A 21,763-nucleotide genomic window follows, 5' to 3' on the forward strand; every position below is an offset into this window, starting at 1 on the left:
TATATATTAGACTTTAATAAACAAAAAACTTTATATAATAATAACCTTAATTAAAAATATAATTTTAATATTAAATTAACTATTAAAAGGCCTTAACTAAGGATCTTATAATTATATAAGGCTAATTTATACTTATATAAAACATAATTATAAAATATAAAATTATAATATTTATAATTTTAATAAAACTAGCTTTTTAATAAAAATACTATTACACACAAAAGTTATTATAACTTCTAACGTACATGTATAGTAAGTAGCCCATTATAGTAAGTAGCTTACCTTTACCTACCCTCTAGCTATTTATATAAGTTAATTAAGTACTATTATATAAAATTAATTAAAACTACTTATTATCTTCTTTTTTAGAGGTTAATAACTATAAATCTTTTTTTTAAGTAATATAAAGCTTTATATAGCGTTATATACTATAATTAATGTCTTTAGGTCCTAAGAGCCTTAGCTACTTAAACGTAAATTAGATAATATTAGTGTTTTTAGCTTAAAATCTAAGCAAGAAATAACTACTTCTAGGTTAAAAGGTATAAGGCTAGCTTATCTAAAACTAGCTTATATGTTTTTTTTACTTATTAAAGTAAAAAAAGCTACTTTAAAAGTAAAAAAATGTTATTTTTAGTAATATATATAATTTATATTTATATTATTTCTTTAATTTTTTTATTATATAATGCTTTTAATAGACTAAAATAACTAATATTAAGAAGCTAAAGCTTATATAATAAATAAATAAATATATAAAAAGTAATAATATTATATTTCTTATAGTAATTATTAAACTTAATAAACTTATAACTATTATAGCTATTAAAGATTAAAAGCTACTTAATACCCTTTATATAAGACTTTATATACTTTTTAAAATACTATAACTAATCTAACTTAATCTTATTTATAGTTTATTTATTTTTATTAAAGTAAATATACTATTAAAGTAAAAATTAGTTATTAGTATACTAAAAAAAAAAGTAATATTTATTTTTAATAATAATATATAAAAGTAATATATAGCTATTTATATATACGCCTTAAATAATAAAAACTTATTTATAATTACTAAGCTATTTTATAAAAGGCCTTTTTTTATAATTAAAAGTTATAATAACCTTTATATATAATAGTATTTTTATTAAAAAGCCTATTTTATTAAAATTATAGATATTATTATTATAAATTCTATATTTTATAACTATATTTTATATAAAAGTAAACTAGGCCTATATAATTATAGGATCCTTAGCTAATACCCTTTAATAGTTAATTTTATATTAAAAATATATCTTTAGTTATAATTAATATTATATAAAGTTCTTTACTTATTAAGGTCTAATATATATTATATTATATTTATTAAAAAAGTAATTAGCTATATCTTATATATTATTAAGTTATAGTAAAAATCCTTAATTAATTAAGTTAATAACTTATTTAAGAATTACTATTTTCTTTAGCTTAGTTATTTTTATTAATTTTAATTATGTTTTTTATTATAGTAGTTGTTTAATATATTAATTATAGAGTATTATTCTTAAGATATTATAAATAAAAATAGCCTTTTATATAGATAATTTTAGGTCTTTTTTAATAGCTTAGAGTATAAAAAGAATATAGCTTTTATTTAAAGTAAAACTTATTATTATATATAAAGTAAAGCTAAAAGGAAAAGAAAAGGTGTAAAAGAAAAGGGAAGTAGGTGACTTACTATAATAGGTAACTCACTATGTATATATGTTAATCTATATTTATATTATTTTTTTAATTTCTTTATTATATAACGCTTTTAATAAACTAAAATAGCTAATATTAAAAGGCTAAAGCTTATATAATAAATAAGAAAATATATAAAAAGTAATAATATTATATTTCTTATAGTAATTATTAAACTTAGTAAACTTATAGTTATTATAGCTATTAAGAATTAAGAGCTACTTAATACTTTTTATATAAGACTTTATATATTTTTTAAAATATTATAGTTAATTAAAGCTAATCTTATTTATAGTTTATTTATTTTTACTAAAATAAATATATTATTAAAATAAAAATTAGCTATTAGTATACTATAAAAAAAGTAATATTTACTTTTAATAATAATATATAAAGGTAATACTTAGCTATTTATATATATACCTTAAATAATAGAAACCTATTTATAATTACTAGGCTTTTTTATATAAGGCCTTTTATAGTAATTAAAGGTTATAATAACTTTTATATATAATAGTATTTTTATTAAAAAGCTTATTTTATTAAAATTAACTATAAATATTATTATTATAAATTTTATATTTTATAATTATATTTTATATAAATATAAATTAAGCTTATATAATTATAAGATTCTTAGTTAATACTCTTTAATAGTTAATTTTATATTAAAAATATATCTTTAGTTATAGTTAATATTATATAAAGTTCTTTACTTATTAAGGTCTAATATATATTATATTATGTTTATTAAAAAAGTAATTAATTATATTTTATATATTATTAAGTTATAGTAAAAATCTTTAATTAATTAAGTTAATAACTTATTTAAGAATTATTATTTTTTTTAACTTAGTTATTTTTATTAATTTTATATAAGTCTTATAGTATAATAATTATTTAGTATATTAATATTAAAGTATTATTCTTAAGATATTATAGATAAAGGTTATTTTTTATATAAATAGTTTTAGGTCTTTTTTAATAGCTTTAATTATAAAAATAATATAACTTTTATTTAAAAAAGAACTTATTATTATATATAAAAGAATATTAATATAAAGTTAAAGTTTAAGGAGAAAGGAGGAAGTAGGTTACTTGCTATGATAGGCTACTTGCTATATATTGAAACTGCGTGGGATAAAGGAAGCCAGCAAGTGGGCAGTTGACACACAAACCACACCAAACACCAAGGTCCCAGTATCGTCACGAGTGCACCTGGAGTGACCGATTACCCCAAGTGACTACCCCAACGCCTAGACCGTGAGATACTACTCTTTTCAGGTCCTCCTTGGCCTGATCAGGGCTATGAGCAAACTAGAAAAGTGTATCCTTCACGTTTTGTAGTCTGTTTAGATTTGCCCTTGTTGCTAAGTGGTACGCATGTGTGTGTCGTGATCTCTGGAGGAGGAGGATACCCTCCTAGACCTTAGAGGTCTAGTTAGGCCTAAGGAAACAAAGCAACAGTCACTTATTACACGTCTTATTTAGGTATTAAAGTAATGAATTTGTTTGTGTCTGTCTAAGTACCTGTCTAAAGATGTCAAGCTTGTCTGTCTGCTTAGTGATTAGATACTGATGCCTTCTCTCTGTGATAGTATCTGACTAGAGTCCCCTTTTGTACTTAGAAAGGTCCTGCTTAGTCACGTCTGATCAGGCCTGTGATTATGTCTGCAGGCTGATAAAAGGAAAAACAAAAACGCGAAACCCTGTCCCTTTCTAGTATATACGTTAACTATAAAAAAAGACCTTATATAAAGTAGCTTAATAATTAAAAATAGTTTCTATTATTTAAAGTATATATATAAATAGCTAAGTATTACCTTTATATATTATTATAAAAAGTAAATATTACTTCTTTTTTTAATATACTAATAACTAATTCTTAGCTATATAATATATTTATTTAAATAAAAATAAATAAATAATAAATAATATTAACTTAAATTAACTAAAATACTTTAATTAATATATAAGGACTTATATAAAAGGTTCTTATTAGCTCTTAATCCTTAATAGCTATAATAGCTATAAATTAATTAACTTTAATAAATACTATAAAAAATAAAATATTATTACTTTTTATATACCTTTTTATTTATTATATAAGCTTTAGCCTCTTAATATTAAATACTTTAGCCTATTAAAGTACTTATATAATAATAAAATTCAAAAAATAATATAAATTTAAATTTTATATATTATAAAAAATAACTTTTTTTTTGCCTTTAAAGTAATATTTTTTATTTTAATAAATAAAAATAATATATAAACTAATTTTTAATAAATAAACCTTATACCTTTTAACCTTAAAGTAGTTATTTTTTACTTAGACTTTAAGCTAAAAACATTAAAACTATTTAGCTTATAACTAAATAGCTAAGACTCTTAAGACCTTAAAACACTAATTATAGTACTAAATAGTATATAAAGTACTAGTTCTTTTAAAAAAAAAATCTAATAGTATTAAAGTAGCTTATTAATAATAATATATAAAATTATTAACTTTTAAGCTAAAAGTATTAATAAGTTAATATATAAGTTTATTTTTATTAAAGCTAAAAAAAAAAGTATTATATAGTAATAAAAATATTAAATAAATACTAAAAAGCTAAAAAGACTTAACTATATCTTAGAAAATCACTTAATACTACTAAAACAAAAGTACTATAAGTAGAAAAAGATAATATTAATACTAAAAGAAAAAATAACCCCTAGAAAGAGGGTTATATAAAAAGTACTAAACTATACGTATAACAATATAGCAATTACAGAAAGCCTAGATATAATACATAAATATATAAAGTAGTTTAGGATAGTAATAAGGAAAAGGGCAATAAGTAGTTTTAATTAATTTCATACGTTATAGCTAAATTGACTTATATAAAAGGTAAAAGAATAAAGGAAAGGTAACAACTCGCTATAAGTAGTAACTCGCTATACAGATACGTTAAGCTAATTATTATTACAAGCCTTAACAATATAATATATTTTTAAGACGTTATAAATATTATTATTTAGGTTATAAAAGGAATAAAAAAATGTAAGGCTATATCTTATAAGAAGCTAATGAAAATAAGCAAATAGCGTAAAGGTGCTACTAATGCTTAGAGCTTTTATTAGCGGCAGCAGGATGGCAGTATTTGAACCGGATCGGCGGGTTGGTTGCTTGACGGCGGCGTCTCGGCCCGGGGGACGTCACGGTCGACGTCAATTTCGGAGGCGGCTGGCGGGGCGGACGAGTCGGAAGTCGGAGTGTCTTCTGTAGTCATGTAATGGAAGGCCATTAGCTGCTACGGCGCCAGGCCGAAATGAGAATCAATGACAATAAAAGTTCCATAAACACGATACAAGGCCATAGGCCCTAATTAACTTATATAAATGCAAAGAGAGTAAGTAAGAGTAGCCTCCTCACTATGCATGTACGTTATTAAAGATTGTTGCTAAAAATATTGATAGTAAAAGGGCTAAGAAGCAGGGTATATTGTCTCGCTAAGGTTAAATATGGTATCTAGAAAAATACGAACAACAGAAATCAGGACGCTCTTTTCTCATCATCGCTCCATACGCTCATCATGGATAAGAGACACATTATAGCGCTCCTCTCCTTGCCATACCTTGCTCGCCGAGTTGCAGTGCGCCACAGCAACACGAATATCGGACATTAACCCTCCAGGGCCACTGGCGAACACTGCCGTCCTTCCTGAGACGGTTGAATCCACAAACTGCCGCACAACTGTGGACATATCGGGGTGCCGAGGGGCATCGCTAGAGGTCACCTCGCCCATTGATCTGGTCGAAACCTGCACTTGCTTTTCTCCAGAGCCTCTGCCAGCATCGGACGTCGACTCGGACTCGGACAACTTGTTAGATTCCCCTGATGCGGAAACACTGTTGCTGCCATCGCGTGTTGCGAAGATGTGTACGATGACTTTGGGTCCTACCTCGGCATCCAAAGCATCTAACTCAGGCTTGATCCATTCAACGTCCTTCATGTGACGCACGACCCAGACAAGCTCAAGCTTCCGTGAAGATACAGAGTGCTTCTTCAAGGTCATCAAGGTGGGAAGAACATATGTGACACCGGTTCCACCTGCGACACAGAGGATATTGACATCCGATGTGATGTTGCGAAGAATTGGATCACCGTATGGTCCTGTTAAGATGACCGAGGTTGTGGGTGCTGCTTCGCCTTTTCCTCCCGAGGCGGCTGCCAACTTGCGGGCTGCGATCTCGGCAACCTTCTTGGTCTCGCCGCCTTTGGCACGGAAGATGTAGGAGTGCTTCGTTCTGCCATTCACCGTAACCGGGGCGTTCAATGGAGTAAAGGGGTGTGACTGCCAGATGCTGCTCTCAGTGAAGCACAAGTAGAAGTGCTGGCCAATGTTCCACGCATCATGGGGGTGAGAAAAGTCCAGACGGACCACGTCGCCATTTTCGGAATCCGAAAAGACGGTCATGGCAGCCTGCGCGGCCGAGAAACCCATGCCCCTGCCTTCGATGAAGTTGTGATGCATCAAGGCGGTCCTGACAGCGCGGGCAGCACGATCCAAGAACCAAATGACAAGAGCTGGGATCATGAAGCACTCCAGGTTCTTCCAATGGCCAATGCAGGCGCCAACGTATAACATAGCAAGGACGTAATGGGACTTGCGGAAGAACTCGTAACCGGTCAACCGGATGACGGGGGGCAAACTGAGGACGTAAAGCGCCATGAGGAAGAACAAGGCGATGCAACCCCAGATCATGTAGAGCTGGGAAATCCACTCCTCGGCAACAGTGGGCTGAGGCTGATACAGGCGGACCTCGATGACCAGCCAACCAATGGTGTGCAGAACAGACTGGACGACGATGATGTATCCAACCCAACGGTGAAGGAAGTTAAAGTTCTGGTACGGGACCCCGGTGAGAAGCGACAGGATAGACTCCCGGGTGGAGAAGAGGACGGACAGGGGCGTGAGGGCGTAGGCAAGGACTCCGACACGGTCCGACCAAGGACCAAGACTGACTCTCGTGTTGTATACGCCAGGCATCTTCTTGACTGGCGTGATCCAGGTGTTGTACACGATGCCAACAAACGAGAAGATGAGGAGGTATCCCGCCAAGACGGTGAGAATCAGGACCTGGAGGCGGGTGGTTCGGCCGAAGATGGGACGGATGCAGTCAGGAAGCAGGTATCGGTTCGTGACGGTCGAGATTGTCTGGCGCAGGCGGTTGAAGAAGCCCTTACTTGCGCGAGTGTCCTCGAGAAGAGCGGCGCGGAGTACGTCTTCCTCGGAGAGCCCTGGTAGCGCCCGTCGACCTACGGCCCATACCAATAAGATACCTCCAATGGTAGCCCATAGAATGCCAACGTACAACATGCCGATATCGTGGGAGTTGTAAACGACGTCGAGGTAGGCACAGGACCCTGCATCATTCGTGCAGGGGATCGCTCGGTCTACGTAGCCCCAATGGGGTTCTATCGAGGCGGCCTCGCTTATGTTCTGAATATGACGAGCCGCCAGCTGGCTCTTGAGATGAAAGTCCATGTCGCTGGATGACGGGCGTCGTCAAGTAACCAGCCTTACTGGTAATCGCAGGAAGAGGGGGATGACAGGTAGGACAACGTGCAGAAGACGTAAATATAATAGCACCCAGCACCGTCTTCTTCGATGAATTCGTCGTCCGAAGGGATATGACAACAGACTGTCAAGAAGTCTTACAAGCTGGCATCTGTGGCCCAAGTGGTCGTCAAGTTTACTGCGTCCCAGCTGGCGTACGATGTTGTCCAAAAGAAGCTGGAGGACACTGTAGAAATGTGTGTGGCTGGCAGGAGAGATAAAAAAGATATTGACAGCCAGCGGGATGATATGAGCTGAGAGGGACGGGATGAGATGGCAATGGTCGAAAAGAGGCGGCGGCCGGCGACGCGGAGACTCTTAAGGCTAAACAGACGGGTGGCACCGACAATGTGGTATCGTTGCATCCTTTGCATGAGAAAAACGGGACGAGGCTGGATTTGAGAAGGTTTCCGGGACGCCATGCGAGCCGTGGTCGTGTTTGGGAGTTTCCGGTGGGTGGCTAGTTAATGTAGGGGCCTTGGTATGTTTCCGAGTCGGGTGGGATTGGAGGGGCGGCTCCGCGATGTTTGGGATCGGACGAGGAACCGGGAGGACCGCACTAGACACGTTTACACGAATTCATTGGCACGTTCACTCGTGATGGTGCGCGAGTGGGCATCTTATCCATGTTAGCTACCCACTTGTCGCGTTTCTTCTTGAGCAAGTTTGTGTGTCATTAGGAATGGCCGAGCCATGACGAGCCAGGCCGGAGCCAAGTCCAGCGGGAAATGCCTAGAGCACATCTGGGCTCAGTATGGCATTTGAATTGGAAGAAGGGTTATGGGTCTGAGTCTTGAATCTAGCTGGGAGTGGGCCAAGGCAAACGAGTAGTACATATCATATGTGGAATCAAGAGCGATGAGGGAACAGGAAAAGAATGTAAAATCCAAGGGGCTGCGATTGGGCAATGGGCTTGGAGGTTTGGGCAGAGAGACAACGAGTGAGACGCTCTGAGCGAGCTAGTGAGTAAGTGACACGAGCGAGAGGCACCCGAATGGGCAAGTTGAGCACCTTTGAGCAAGTTTCTGCCGGAAAGCGGGGCCCGATCGGGGCCAGTCGCGGAAACGGGGACCATGTGGGGAGCGGACCCGGGGTGGCACGAGCGTTGCGGCTCTTGGGGCCGTCAAGGCCCTTCCCTTTTCTCCTTCCATCTCCAAGTCGGGGGCTGATATAACTGTTTAAACGAGCAAACAAGCTCTGCTCAGCGTGCAAGTCCCCCCCAGTGCTGAGTGGCCATTCGCCCCAGCAGACCTGAAAGATGTGGGGGCCATCTTCAATCCGCTTTGGTTTCAGTGGCGGGCGATGGGCCCACTCCAGTTTCTGCCCTACCTTAGAGAAGTTACGCATCAATTAGAAATCCCACCGTACTAGGTAATTAGCAGGAGCTCGAAAGAGATGCGATTCTTGGCAAACCGCAACACGTGTGGCTTCGGATCACTTGGCAGATGCGCAAGTTATTACATACGCTAAGACGGCCGAGATATCGGCAAACCAGTGCAAGTATCGTGAGTCGTGATTTCCCTCAGCAGACACCGCCAATGCTATCGGCGAACCAACTCGATTCAGCATCCTCAGCCACCCCTATGTCCAACTCGAGTCCAACCCCAGGTTAGCGTGAGCAAGATAGAGGGTCCCTTGCGCGTATCGTGCTCACAGCACCGGCCATAGTGGCAACTTGTGTCACTTGGCGTCCCGTCGTCCAATGCCCAATCATCCAATGTCAAAGTCAATGGCACCCTACCCTTTTGCCTCTCTCTCTCTATCGTCAGGCCCCGAGTGGTAGCCTCTTTACTCTCGCAACTCTCTCTTCCCTTCTCGTTGAAGCTTCACCCATTCAACAGCCCTTGCCCATGCTCATGCTCTCCATCTTGCCACTCTTGAAACTTGCGCGGCACCACCATTCAATTGGACTAGGATCTGTCAACCGCTTCCTTGGCCCTTGCGCTAAAACAGAACTGAACTCAATCCCAATTCTCCCTCTTTCTGTCGCCGTTGCAACTACTGCCGATGTCGTCCGTGCTGATGCTGCGGGGCTCCTGATTCCCTCTCCTCCCCTCTCCTCACTTGCTGCCCCAGCACCCAGACCAGGGTGGTTCAGCCATTCCTGCATAGATATCAAGCAAACTAGGCCCGGCGACCCTTACGCCGCCGCATGTCACGTCTCCCTCCGACTGTCATTTTTCTGGTCTTCCTCGGCAGATATCAACTCGATCTAACCTCACTTCAACCCGCGACACTCCACAACCACCACAGTCGCACTCAATCACGGTCCTCGTACCTCACGTAACTCTCGAATCTGGCGATTCTGCGGCGCTCCAATACACCCACTTTGCAACACCTTGATTTAATTCCGATACCTCTTCGAATTGCTGCGCTCTAGCCGATTCCATCCCCCATTGCGAAGAGCTTCTTTCGGCGTATCGTCTCTCTGACGGATCGACGTGACACCTCACCTTGGATTTGAGTATCTTCGATATCCAACCAGCCCATCATGGATCATGGCTCAATGAGTAGTTCCACGACCGACTGCAAGATGTCGGTATGTCACTCTCTCCCATCATTGCCTGTATATCATGTTGGGATAGCCTGCTAACATGCCGTTAGATGTTGTGGAACTGGTATACCATTGATGCTTGTACGTATAACGGAAAACGCTGTCGCCGATTGTTGCAGAGTCCCGGGGCCTACATGACCTGTAAAATAACCCATGCTGATCGTCGCTTTCAGGTTTCCTCTCCGAATCATGGCAAATCAAGAACGCCGGCATGTTCGCCGCCAGCTGCATCGGCGTCAGCCTGCTCACCGTTTTCCTCGAGGTCTTCCGCCGCCTCGGCAAAGAGTACGATGCTCTGATCCAGCGCCAGTTCCAAGCTCGCGCCGCCGAGCTCCAGGCTCGCATACCTAAGGAGACCAATTGCTGCGAGCCCCCGGCTGTCGCGGTGCCACAAACTCTTGTCTTCCGCGCATCCCCGTTGCAGCAGCTCATCCGATCCCTAATCCATGCCGCCACCTTCGGTCTCGCCTACATTGTAATGCTGTTGGCTATGTACTACAACGGATACCTCATCATCTCCATCATTATCGGTGCTGGCCTCGGCAAGTTCCTGTGTGACTGGCTTGTGGTCCGTGTCGTCTTGGAAGCTCCCACGGCATCAAGTCCCAATATTTCCGGCATTGAGGAGCCGAGTGTATGCTGCGGTTGAGTGGAAGGAAGTACATGAAATGATATCGCTTGGGGCGTTTTGATTTGCGTCATGATCGGGCGTTGGTGCGCTGGGACTGTTCGTCACCCTTGCATTATGGGACCTCCATCGTTCCGATCGAGTGGAGAGCAGGCACGAGACCATTGAGATAAGTGGCCTGGCGGCTCTTCGTATAATGAATTTATATACCCTTCATCTTATGCATGTCAACGTTTCAACCCACATCGCAAAGGTGGAAGCGTTAAGCACCGGGACTGGACCAAATGCTGTCCTTGTTTGCTTACACCCAACTCTCTTCGTGTCAATCTTGGCGACTCAAACGTTTGCCATCGCTCTTCGCCATAGATCTCGCAACCTTGCTGGATATCGATACAGAGGTTGTGCTGTGCTGATTCCTCGAGGGAACTTGGTTTTTCTGGCCTGTCTCCTTGGTATTGAAATAACCAACTTTTCACTAAAGCGTCTACAAGATTCATGCATGATATCGTGTTGCCTCCACCGTGTGCAACATTACACAACTGTTGCTCAGTTTCCTGATCAGACAGAACGACAAAGTCCCAGACGAGTTTCGACGAGGCTGTTACAACTACACCTGACAAAGGCTAGCCACAGACGATGACAGGACATAATTAGGCCCGCGAAGCTGATACACCACTGGTTCTGCAACACCCCCCGCCATTTTTTTATTTTGGTTTCTTCCAAAGCTACCATGAGAGCCCCTTTCCTTCCATTTTGGGGTTGTTCAGACAGGGAAAAACAAAAACTATTCACATCCCCCCCTTTGCTTGACCAGGGCTTCCTCACTCATATCTGCTCGACACAAAGTCCGTCATGACCATACAAAGCAAACGCTACAAGAGTGCCCCGGGGAGCTAGACGGTCCCTGATAGGATGACTCCGGACCGAACAGGAAAGACATTGAAACATTACTTGGTTCATGCATTATACGTTGCCAATGCAACCTTAGGAAGCAGCACGCCTGCCAACACAATTCCTGGCTGCCGCTGGGAAACACCTAACTGTACCTCGCCATAAATTGTGGCTTACGAGAGGAACTTGGCACCCTCCTGCTTAAATAGCCAATCGCTATTTGCGTCGACCATGAAGTTTGTAATGTTGAACTCGTTGCCTTGCGGAGCTGGGGCATTTGTGCTACCATTTTCACTGCTACCGTCCATCCCAGACGGAGCTCCGTTCTGCCCATTAGCGTTACTCATGCCGTGCTGGATGCCGACGATGTTCTCATTGCCTACTGGCAACCGTGGCACGTTGAAGAAATCAAAGACGTCCAGATACTCAAGCTCATTTGGTGCTGGCGTCCTCGCTGGCGTAACGCTTGGTAGACGGCTATGGTTAGGCATACCATTCGCACGTGGTTGTCGAGAAATGAGAAAATCGAGGTCAAACGCCGTGCGCCGCATGTCAGCCAGTATCTTGACCGAACTGGGAGTGACACCATCGCCTTGCCGCTCACTATCGCGGTGTTCATCGAGGACACGTTGCAGAAGAAGGCAGTAGCGCGCTGCCACCGGCCAGTAGCGCCCCATTTCTCGCAATGTCTCCACGAAGAACCGGATCTGGGGGGATAGCTTATGCTCTACGGTAGAGCCGTGGACGAGCAGTAAACGCGAGGCAACCCATAGAGTGAAGGCGAAAGGCGGGCCGAGCTTTGCCAAAAGCCCGTTATTGACGACGAACTCGCCCAGAGCCGCGATATTTTCGACCGCACCATGACAACGCTGCGAAGCACTGTATGAAGGAGTGAAAATTGGTGACCGAGTGGTGGGATATGCAGCCGAGGAGTGCAGCCGTATCACCGCAGTGTGATAGGTGGCATGCAGCATCACCCATCCGCAGTTCAGCGTCTTGTTTCCGGGCTGAAATAGCTTGGCCATATTGCCGTATTCACCGGGAAGACCGAACTTCCATGAAGTAAGCATGTTGTCCAGCTCCTTGTACCGCATCTGCCACTGCTCCACGTCGCTCAAAGCGCTGATGTCAACGGGTTGCTTCAGAAACTTGTGGATCTTGGACAGTATCGCTAGGATCTCTATGTAGTACGAGAAAGCTCCTAGGTTCTCTGGCTTATTAATGTCGTACTCTGGATTCGTGTCCTCCGGGTGGTCATGGGTTCGGAACCACCGTGTCTCGACCTTTTGATTCTTTATCCACAGATCATCTCGACATGGTAGAGTCCTGTCGATCTCCTTGTCATCCAGCGCGAATTCGAAGGCAGTGGCCAGCGTGGCGTACCGATCCAGGAGATATATCATCCAGAAAAGCCGCCGTCTGGATTCTTCCTCGATGAAGTCTTTAGGTTCTGGCAGAATCATGGCCCTGAGGGTATAAATAGATGTGAAGTTTGGCGAGACCGAGAAAGACGTGCTCTCCACGGCCAACCCAAGCTGCACAACCGATCTCGTAATCAAGGCCATGATGTTCCAACCAGGAGGGCCATTGCTGTTGCCAACCAGGTCGAGAGCAAGAATTACCAAGGCTTGCAAGGCTTTGACTGAAGAGTTTTCCATGCCGAAGAGCAAGACTCTTTGCTTGGAGATGGAGTGATAATGTTGCCTGCTCTCTTCGGTAAGTCTTGAATCAGTCGAATACCGCAGCGTTGTGGCCACGATAGCGTGGAGGAGAATACGATCGCTTTCCTCCAAAGTCGAAGGCCCAAACAAAGAGTCCAGTGTTGTTTTCCTGTGAAGAATAGGACACCAAGTGTTGATGTGCTTGAAGTACAGATCGACCAGGGCATAGAGCAGATCATAAGGCGGCAGCTCCTGCTCAGGCGTTGTCGAGACCTGGCTCGGCGCCATGGCAAGGTCCGGAGAATGAAGTTGTGTTTGGTTCGTCCCATAGTACTCCTGAGCCGCGCTGCTAGGGTGCGACATGGCAGAGACGTGGCTAGCCGGTGCGGGCATGCTGGTCATGGGCATCTGCCCTTGGAAGTCATGCATAGAAGGAGTTGGAGGTGGCATCCCAAACTCCATAGACTGAGTAGTTGGCGGATAAGAAGACGGCTTCTGAAGGAATAGAGCCGTCTCAGCCTGAGGGGTCCGGATCGACTCGGACGGCCTAAACAGGGCATTGGCTTCCCGCGGTGTGCCGTGGTCACTTGGCAGACTGGGGTTGCTATTCCGTATGCTTGGTGCTGTGCCGTGGTGTTGGTTGGAGGTTAAAGTGGCCTGAAGAATCTCTGCATGGGCTCTGAGGATCTCCTCGAGTTTGTCCAAACGCTGCTCCAGCTCGCGTCCATAGCCAGCGCGGAGACCGGGCTTCTTGCGCTCCTTGTACTCGCACAGTGCACCATTGCGACTACACCAACCGCAAGAGGGCTGACCTCGGTCACATTTTACCTGAGAGTGGCAGCAAATTAGCCACAGCTTTTGCACATGTAACTAAGAGACAAGGGGCTTTGAGGACAAGATTGGTTGTAGAGAGAAAGCGAGTTGGGGGTAAAAGATGAGTACCAGAAATAATGATAAGTAACCGACGATGGAAGATTGAACGGGTAGAGACAGAGATGCAAGGTCGAAGGGGGGAAGGAAAAAATACTCAACAAAAAGAATACGAGCGAGGGGGGAATGGAGGGGGAAAAGGACGGAAATGAACACTGAGGGCGACGGTACCTTTCTCTGCTTGCACAACTCGCATCTTGGGATTGGATTGTTAGCTTCGGGATTCTGTTCGGAAGGCACAGGCTCGGGAGAAGGTGACATGGGGAAGCAAAAGATGAAGCACCGGGGGTCATATCAGAAACAAGAAAGCAGGTAAGAAAGAAGCAGCGAGGTGTGGGGGGGTGATAGATGCTCAGGTATCCAAACAATCGGGGTTAAGTCGAGTGAGACGCGAAGAAGTTGTAGGGTTGAGTGAAGTGGATTGGACTGTACTAGACTAGGGAACCGAACGACATACGAAACAGATATGGGTCTCTTGCGTTTCCCAAGACGGGTGACATCCTGATCGTCCTGGTCAAGGTCGTTCTCATCGGCGCTATGCAGCTGGTTGCCGTCGTCAGAGTCCTGGTCATTCTGACTATGAGTCTGGTTCTGTTCATGGTTTTGAATTTGGATCTGCTGCTGGATAGACTTGGTGTTAGCTGCGGGCGGTGACCGGCTGCTGAGGGAATGGCCGTTGTGCTGCATCCTCGGTGTGGCAGTCTCCGGGCGATGGCGGGCAAAGGGTAAATCAGCCCCGAGAAGATTTGTCCAGGGAGCGAGTGTGACGCAGAGGGGCGCAATGCGAGAGGGATGGACAGCGCGCGCGCAAGGAGAGCGATTGCGCTGGAGTTGCAGGCGTTCGTGTGAGATGCCAACGCGCGGATTCGGGAGAAGCTTGGGAACCTCGGGGTAATGTTGAGCAGAGGGGGGAAAAGGGCACAAGAGGCTGGGGGCGAGTGAGATGAGGCTCGGGGTATTTTTGTTTTTCTGTCCCACACGTGCCACGGAGGGGGACAAAGAGAAAGAAGGGTGACAAGGTAGAGAGCGGGGGGATTCGGGGGAAGGGGAAAAAGAGGAGGAAGCGGAGGTGGAGAGAGAGAACACGCGAGCCTGGGATTGGATGAGACGATCGGGGGCCGGGGAGGGGAGGATGGCGAGGCGGGCTGGATCGAGGTCGAATCGCGTCGAGCCGAATTGCAACTGGCTGTGTGCCCAATGATGCCTGTCCAGTACGTGCCTGGATGTGGTCGGGTCCAGGTATGGGTTCGTATAAAGATGGGAGGAGGGTCGCAACCAAGTCGTGAAGCTTGAAAGAAGATGGTGTTCAGGGCAGAAGAGACAGCACGGCTATGCTCTCTTCTCATTGGTGAGCGCGCCGCGTCAACAGGCCTCGGCAGCTTGCGAAATACCAGGTATACTAGAAGGGTGGTTCCTCTGGGCAATTCAACCTGCAAGAGTATTGAGGGAAGCAATCCCGACCACCTGAGCAAGCCAGGGTAAGAAGAGACGACGTTTGCGGGTACCGAGCGAGCCAGAAAAGTTGGGTTCTCTGCCACACTTTGATGTGTCCGATTCCATGGGACACGAGCGTGTAGCGTGAGGTTGTCTCGTGACAATGGCAGAAGGCTCGGAATTGTCGGCGAGACCAAGACTGGGTACGGCCAAGGCGGTGGTGGTATTGGTTGCGCGGCGTTAGGAGTGACTGAAGCAGCAAGCAAGTCTTTTCGGATTGCCTGGTGTCGCTCGGTTGGGGGCGGCCGGGATCGAAATGGATTGTGTGGGGAAGAAGAATAAAGGAAGCACAAGCCCGCCTTGGCCGCTGCCCGCACGAGGAGAGAGCAGAGGAGAGGAGAGGAAAATGGGGGGAATGGAGAATGCGGAGAAGCGCTGGGAGAGAATCACCCGAGGTACGTGTGTATGTACTATGTATCTTAGGTAGGTATTTCGGGGCCAATCACACGGTCGTGTTATAAAATTGTGGAACACATGGTCACGCGACAGCCACTCAGATCGTCACAAACGTGAGTGTGGAGGTGGCTGCCACTTTGGAGATGGTGGCCAAGGAGGAACCCCCCTTGATGTCTGCTTTAGGCCAAGTATGGCCTGCCGCCCGATGTTGCTTGCTTGCTGGCGCGCTGCTGCGTCGACAAACCCTTGGGACGCTTCAGGAAAAATCTGCCGACCTATCAGTTGCCCAGCCCAAAGCCATGCTTATCCGGTCCAGGATTCCGCTGGCTGTGGGCGATTGAGGACAGACTTGACCTTCCCAAAGCTGCTTGATATTGTTAATGGTATTGAACTGCTTGGAATTAAAATGCTTGTTGAGCTGTGAAAGATGCAGTGGCTAATGTCGCATCGGAACAGTACGCGGATCAGTCCATCTGCCCCCCACAAATGCAAAGTCTGTGTGGCCACTGTGTCGTCTCTTGCGCTATAAGCATCGGTGCTTCTACACGAGCTGCAACAGCAGGACAGAACTCCGACGACTTTGCTCTCTCCAGATCAAATGTACACTCGGCCCTCATCAGTGTACCTAGAGTGGTTAGTCGACGATCCACGACAGCGCCATGATCACCACGCCAAAATATCTCATCATGACATGGTGTCGTTCGCTGTGACAGCGAACGAGTTTCACGCCCACGGCCACAAACCTGGAAACACTAGCAAGGAAGGATAAGATGGCATCCGACCTGCTGTCAACGGCAGGGCACATCAAACCACATCACCTCCATGACACTGGGCTTTTTTGCAGAAATCCGGGGAAGCTGAGGTACACTACCTACCTAGGTAGCTGGATTTCTTGTGGGCCGTGATGGACCACATGAACCGTGGGCGTGCCCGGTGGCCGGGGCCCGACAAGGACGACTCCCGATCAGCATCGTAATAGCAACGCCCGGGTGGTTGCAGTGTTTTGGGTCGTCCCACTATTCCGTGCCTCACCATGAGGTGCGTTTAGTGCGGTGGAGAGCCATCCGCCTCCGTCCCTACCTACCTTACCTCCCCTACCTACATACATACCTGTATCTTTTCTAGGTCCACCAAGAATGCGGAGTACCGTGTGTGGAGTCCGGTCATGGATGGCCCGGAGGTGGGGTAGGATGCCTTGCAGAAGCGGCAGAAGTGAATGCCTGGACCACATAGCATTGCCTGAGAGACGTTGCCGAGCTTTCTCAGGCACCTCACAGGCTCGCCAGACAAATTCCGGGGCAGGTCTCGGGCCCAATTGTCCCTCTGCTCCGAGTTCTCCTCTTCTCCCGTGATCGGACGTGCCTGGATCGTGACACTGTTGGGTCAAAACTGGCCCGAGTTGATGTCACTGCATCCTCTACCACGCAGCATGACCGAGGGCGCACTACCAGGACACGACACCATCTGCCACCCAAGTACACATGTAAGCAACCATACGCCAAGGCAATACAAAGGAGCCGCTATCGCGATACCGCCTGTGCTCCCACATCCACGTCCCTTGCTGGTGCTCTCATGCACCTGTGTCGAGTCGACCGTGGTTGGCCAGTTAGCGCCATACATATCTTCCTGCTGCGGCCTTTCCCGTCCCGAGCAACGAGGATCATCCTCCGGCATGTCGATGAATTGGGCGGGGCTTGCTCGGTGAACGGGTGAGGCTCGCCCGCCGCCAACGCCAACCATCACCCACATCTAGGTATTATCATGTATTCGCCATCGTTCTGCGCCATCTCGTACACCCTCCCTCGCCTTCTCGCCGCCTCCATGCCTTGATGCCCGCAGTGAGCCAGGCTTGGAACCCAGTTCAAGACAGATTCGTCCGCGTGCAGGTCCCGCTCCGCTAACCCCTCCGCGATTGGTCTTCGCGAGGAAATGTCCGATTGGCAAGCGCTTGTTTGCACCTTAGCCCGAGAGGTCGTGATATGGCCTGGTGCTCTGGGACCTGTACTCAGTTGGTTCAAGGCGGTGGCGGTTGCCTCATCACGTTATCTGAAGCATTGCACATGAGAGAGGGTCAAGTCTCAATGGCCCTCGCTCTCCGATGCCCGGCATAGGGGCACAAGGGGTATGAATGTGGAGGAGGGGTCCTTTCGCCTATGCCCCCGCGGCTCGCTGGGCTTCCTAGGTTACATGCTCGTCTTGACAGTTTCCGCCCCTCGGGGCATCTGAGACCGACCCCAAAACCTTCATGCCCACTGCAAACCACTCGAGCTGAGTCGACTCTCTGCAATTCCGTCTCGTTAATACCCCCGCAGACCCGAGAAGCTCGTTCTACTCTTAGCGGTCGGCTTGCCAGCTGCACTTCTCCTCATCATATGCTATCGTCTGATTCGGTGCTTTTTTTTTTCCTTTTTTTTTTTTTTTTTTGGCTCTTGCTGACTAGCCTCGTGTGTCTTGGAATTCCCGGCGACGGCGAGTCTTTCCGGTTTTCTTAAAGACTCACACGAATCCCATTCCCCTTCCATTCCTCCCCCTCACTTGCTCTCATCGTCACCCGAAGCCTCCCCTCCCTTCATCCTCCCACGTGATACCTCCTCCTCCGACACACACACACACATACACACACACACACACACACACATATATATATATACACACATACACACACACGCAGGGAAAAAGAGAGAGAGACTCACCCCGGCATAATGGCGTCTGTGAGATCTTTTCCCTCCATCAAGGAGATTCGGACGTACGTCATTGGCGGCGTCGGCTCAGGCGGCGATTACCACAACGTCAAAGGCGGTCACTGGTACGTGTTCTTGCCTCGTCTCTGCAGCGAGCCCGTCCCGACAGCAGGGAAATTCTGAGCTAAGAAATGTGATGGACAGGCTCATTGATAGTCCCATCTCTACTCCGTGTTCACGATGGGAGCAGTACCGCAACTCGAGAACGAGCTGGGGTATCAATGTTCTCGGCTCGTTCCTCGTCGAGATTCAGGCGACCGACGGCACTGTCGGCATTGCCACGGGTTTTGGAGGTACGTAGCTCCGAGTCGCACTACAGATGATGGTTCCAAAGGAAGATGTGGCTGATTGTATTGCACGCAGGTCCCCCGGCTTGCTGGCTTGTCCACCAACACTTCGAGCGTTTTCTCCTCGGCGCTGATCCCCGCAACACCAACTTGTTGTTCGAGCAGATGTACAGAGGCTCTATGTTCTACGGCCGGAAGGGTCTCCCTCTAGCCGTCATCTCCGTCATCGACCTGGCCATTTGGGACTTGCTCGGCAAGCTGAGGAACGAACCCGTATACAGGCTGATTGGTGGTGCCACCAAGGAGCGCCTGAACTTCTACTGCACCGGTCCCGAGCCTACAGCGGCCAAGGAAATGGGCTTCTGGGGCGGCAAGGTTCCTCTTCCCTACTGTCCGGAGGACGGCCATGTTGGTCTCAAAAAGAATGTCGAGTTTCTGCGCAAGCACCGCGAGAGCGTCGGTCCCGACTTCCCTATTATGGTCGACTGCTACATGAGTCTCAACGTGCCGTACACTATCGAGATCGTCAAGGCCTGCGAAGACCTCAACATCAACTGGTGGGAGGAGTGTCTGTCGCCCGATGACACGGATGGGTTTGAACAGATCAAACGTGCACACCCGACGATCAAGTTCACAACGGGCGAGCACGAGTACTCCCGTTTTGGTTTCCGCAAGCTCATCGAGGGCCGCAATCTGGACATCATCCAGCCGGACGTCATGTGGCTCGGTGGTCTCACGGAGCTGCTCAAGGTGTCCGCCATGGCTTCTGCCTACGACATCCCCGTCGTGCCGCACGCCAGTGGCCCGTACAGTTACCACTTTGTCATTTCGCAGCCCAACACGCCCTTCCAGGAGTACCTCGCCAACTCGCCCGACGGTAAAAGCGTGCTCCCTGTCTTTGGCGACCTCTTCCTCGACGAGCCCATCCCCACCAAGGGTTTTCTCACGACGGCGGACCTCGACAAACCAGGCTTCGGACTTACCCTCAACCCGGCGGTGAGGTCGAAGCTCATCTCGGGCAAGTCGCTGCTCAATGCTAGCCCCGTAAGCACCCCTGCCATAATGAAATAACGTCCTATGGATGGTACTGACGAGAAGTATAGGAGAGACCACTCAAGTCGGTGGAGGAGACAGAGACGGAGACGAATGGAACGAACAGCATTGTGCATGACGTAACGGCCAAGGTGCAAGAGCTCACGACTTCTTCGAAATAGAAAAGGCATAACGGTTACACAGGGACGCCAATAGACCAAGAGGACGGATGGCGGCGGGCGGCTGGCTAAGCATGATTTAAGGCGCAATTCGCTGGGCGGACGTGAACCGGCACGGCCATGCACTGTGTACGTGTAGCCCAGATTTCCGTATTGTTCTAGGTAACGACATTGGATGTCTACGAACATGCCTGGATGTTCGCCACGATGAGTCCGTTCAAGTGATTTGAACATGACAAACAATTCTACTCGTGGGTTCGACGACGAAGGTGCCATTCGAAGCCATGTATGTGTATCCTTGGAAACGTAGAAGCTTGCCTTGGTAGCAAAGCCTCCAGGGGCATTTACTCGTGTAGTGACATCTCAGCAGATACACAACGGTGCAGGCAGTTGTCATTGGCAAGTGTGAGTGGTGCGCAGGTGGAATTGGCCTTTGCAACTGGCACGATAGGTCTCCCCGAAGGTGTTGCGGCAGCGTCTGGCTTGTGACAATGGGTTTGTAACGGCCATTGAAACTATAGGTAGTCTGGTCACCCACGCATGACACATCGGAATATCCGGTCATAATCACCCTGTGGCACACCAACCTGCGTCACAGGAACAGTAGGGGGGGAGAGGGGGAAAGGGAGCAAGAATTATTCAAAAACAATTGGCAGACGGAGTGAAGTGCTTGGTGGGGGTGGCTCGCTACAATTGACACCGAGGACGCGGGGTGACGAGTGGGGTTGACGGTGGGAACACGCGAGTCCCAGATCCAGTACCTAGGCAGACTGGAGGATCTGGAACCCCCCCGAACTTGATAATGTATTGTCAGCGCACCCTCGATCGCGTCCCCCGTAGTGTGCATGGGCGTGTGCTAAATGCTTGAGACATTGAGGCTCTCATATCTTGTTCGTCGAGTAAGAGCATGTGCGCGCGATGGCTAGAAGACTGGGACTCGGAAAGAGATATGTTCGTTTGTCGTTCTGAGCGGGACAGGAATCGAAGCGCAAAGTATGGAGAAGACGCGGGGAATACGTATCTCGGTGCCGGACGTCGTTAGACATGGAGCTGCACTTACCCAACGCGAGTCAGGAGATAGGTGTTGACGGAAGGAGGAAACGGGATAAAGGACCCTGAAGCTCGAATAGCACCAAGGGAACAGGCAGGAACGGTGTCTTCCCTGAGACAGCAGTCTGCCAAAGTCACGACGATCAGAAGGCACGATGCTTGGGTGTTTAATGGTGTTGCAACCTGTGGACCCTTCCTCATATGTGTGTGTGTGTGTGTGTGTGTGTGCAATCCGTACACCAAGGCACGATGCGGATGGGTGAAAAACTCCATCGTGATTTCCTGGCTCGGTCGTCGGGTCTCACTTGAGCCGCCCTCGCTGCACATTAACCCCTCCTGCTTCCCCTCCACCACCAACCCATCGTCAACTACAAATAAGCTGTGCCAATCGCCCCCTCGCGCCTGCGCAAACGAAACAACAGGAAGCTCTCTGCACACCCCGAAAGGAACGATCTAGTCGCCAATCGCTTCGAGTTTTTGGTCGATCCCACCTCTCATCATTCCTGGCTCGCTTCGACCATCCATCCCCTAGCTCCGTCCTGAACAGGCTACGTTATCCTGCGATCAATTCCGTGCCTCCTCCCTTCTCCTC

At 46.4% G+C, this 21,763-nt stretch overlaps 4 protein-coding genes across 4 annotated transcripts; 2 read left to right on the forward strand and 2 right to left on the reverse strand.

Moving 5' to 3' along the window:
• Positions 1–5,279: 5,279 nt before the first annotated feature.
• Positions 5,280–7,256, reverse strand: ColSpa_11546 (ferric reductase transmembrane component 3; the record flags this gene model as incomplete). The annotated part of the gene is made up of 1 exon (XM_049277758.1): positions 5,280–7,256. The coding sequence occupies one exon, from the start codon at positions 7,254–7,256 to the stop codon at positions 5,280–5,282; it is 1,977 nt and encodes a 658-aa protein (XP_049133715.1).
• Positions 7,257–9,819: 2,563 nt separating this feature from the next.
• Positions 9,820–10,531, forward strand: ColSpa_11547 (copper transport protein ctr4; the record flags this gene model as incomplete). Its single annotated transcript, XM_049277759.1, has 3 exons — positions 9,820–9,867; positions 9,933–9,963; positions 10,056–10,531. The coding sequence occupies 3 exons, from the start codon at positions 9,820–9,822 to the stop codon at positions 10,529–10,531; spliced, it is 555 nt and encodes a 184-aa protein (XP_049133716.1).
• Positions 10,532–11,574: 1,043 nt separating this feature from the next.
• On the reverse strand, positions 11,575–14,679 carry ColSpa_11548 (putative transcriptional regulatory protein; the record flags this gene model as incomplete). The annotated part of the gene is made up of 2 exons (XM_049277760.1): positions 11,575–13,849; positions 14,450–14,679. 2 exons carry the CDS (start codon positions 14,677–14,679, stop codon positions 11,575–11,577), a joined length of 2,505 nt encoding a protein of 834 aa, XP_049133717.1.
• Positions 14,680–18,759: 4,080 nt separating this feature from the next.
• Positions 18,760–19,981, forward strand: ColSpa_11549 (L-rhamnonate dehydratase; the record flags this gene model as incomplete). Its single annotated transcript, XM_049277761.1, has 2 exons — positions 18,760–18,916; positions 18,987–19,981. The coding sequence occupies 2 exons, from the start codon at positions 18,760–18,762 to the stop codon at positions 19,979–19,981; spliced, it is 1,152 nt and encodes a 383-aa protein (XP_049133718.1).
• Positions 19,982–21,763: the final 1,782 nt, after the last annotated feature.

Source organism: Colletotrichum spaethianum (genome assembly GCF_022836535.1).
Source record: "Colletotrichum spaethianum MAFF 239500 DNA, contig48, whole genome shotgun sequence".
Taxonomy (NCBI): domain Eukaryota; kingdom Fungi; phylum Ascomycota; class Sordariomycetes; order Glomerellales; family Glomerellaceae; genus Colletotrichum; species Colletotrichum spaethianum.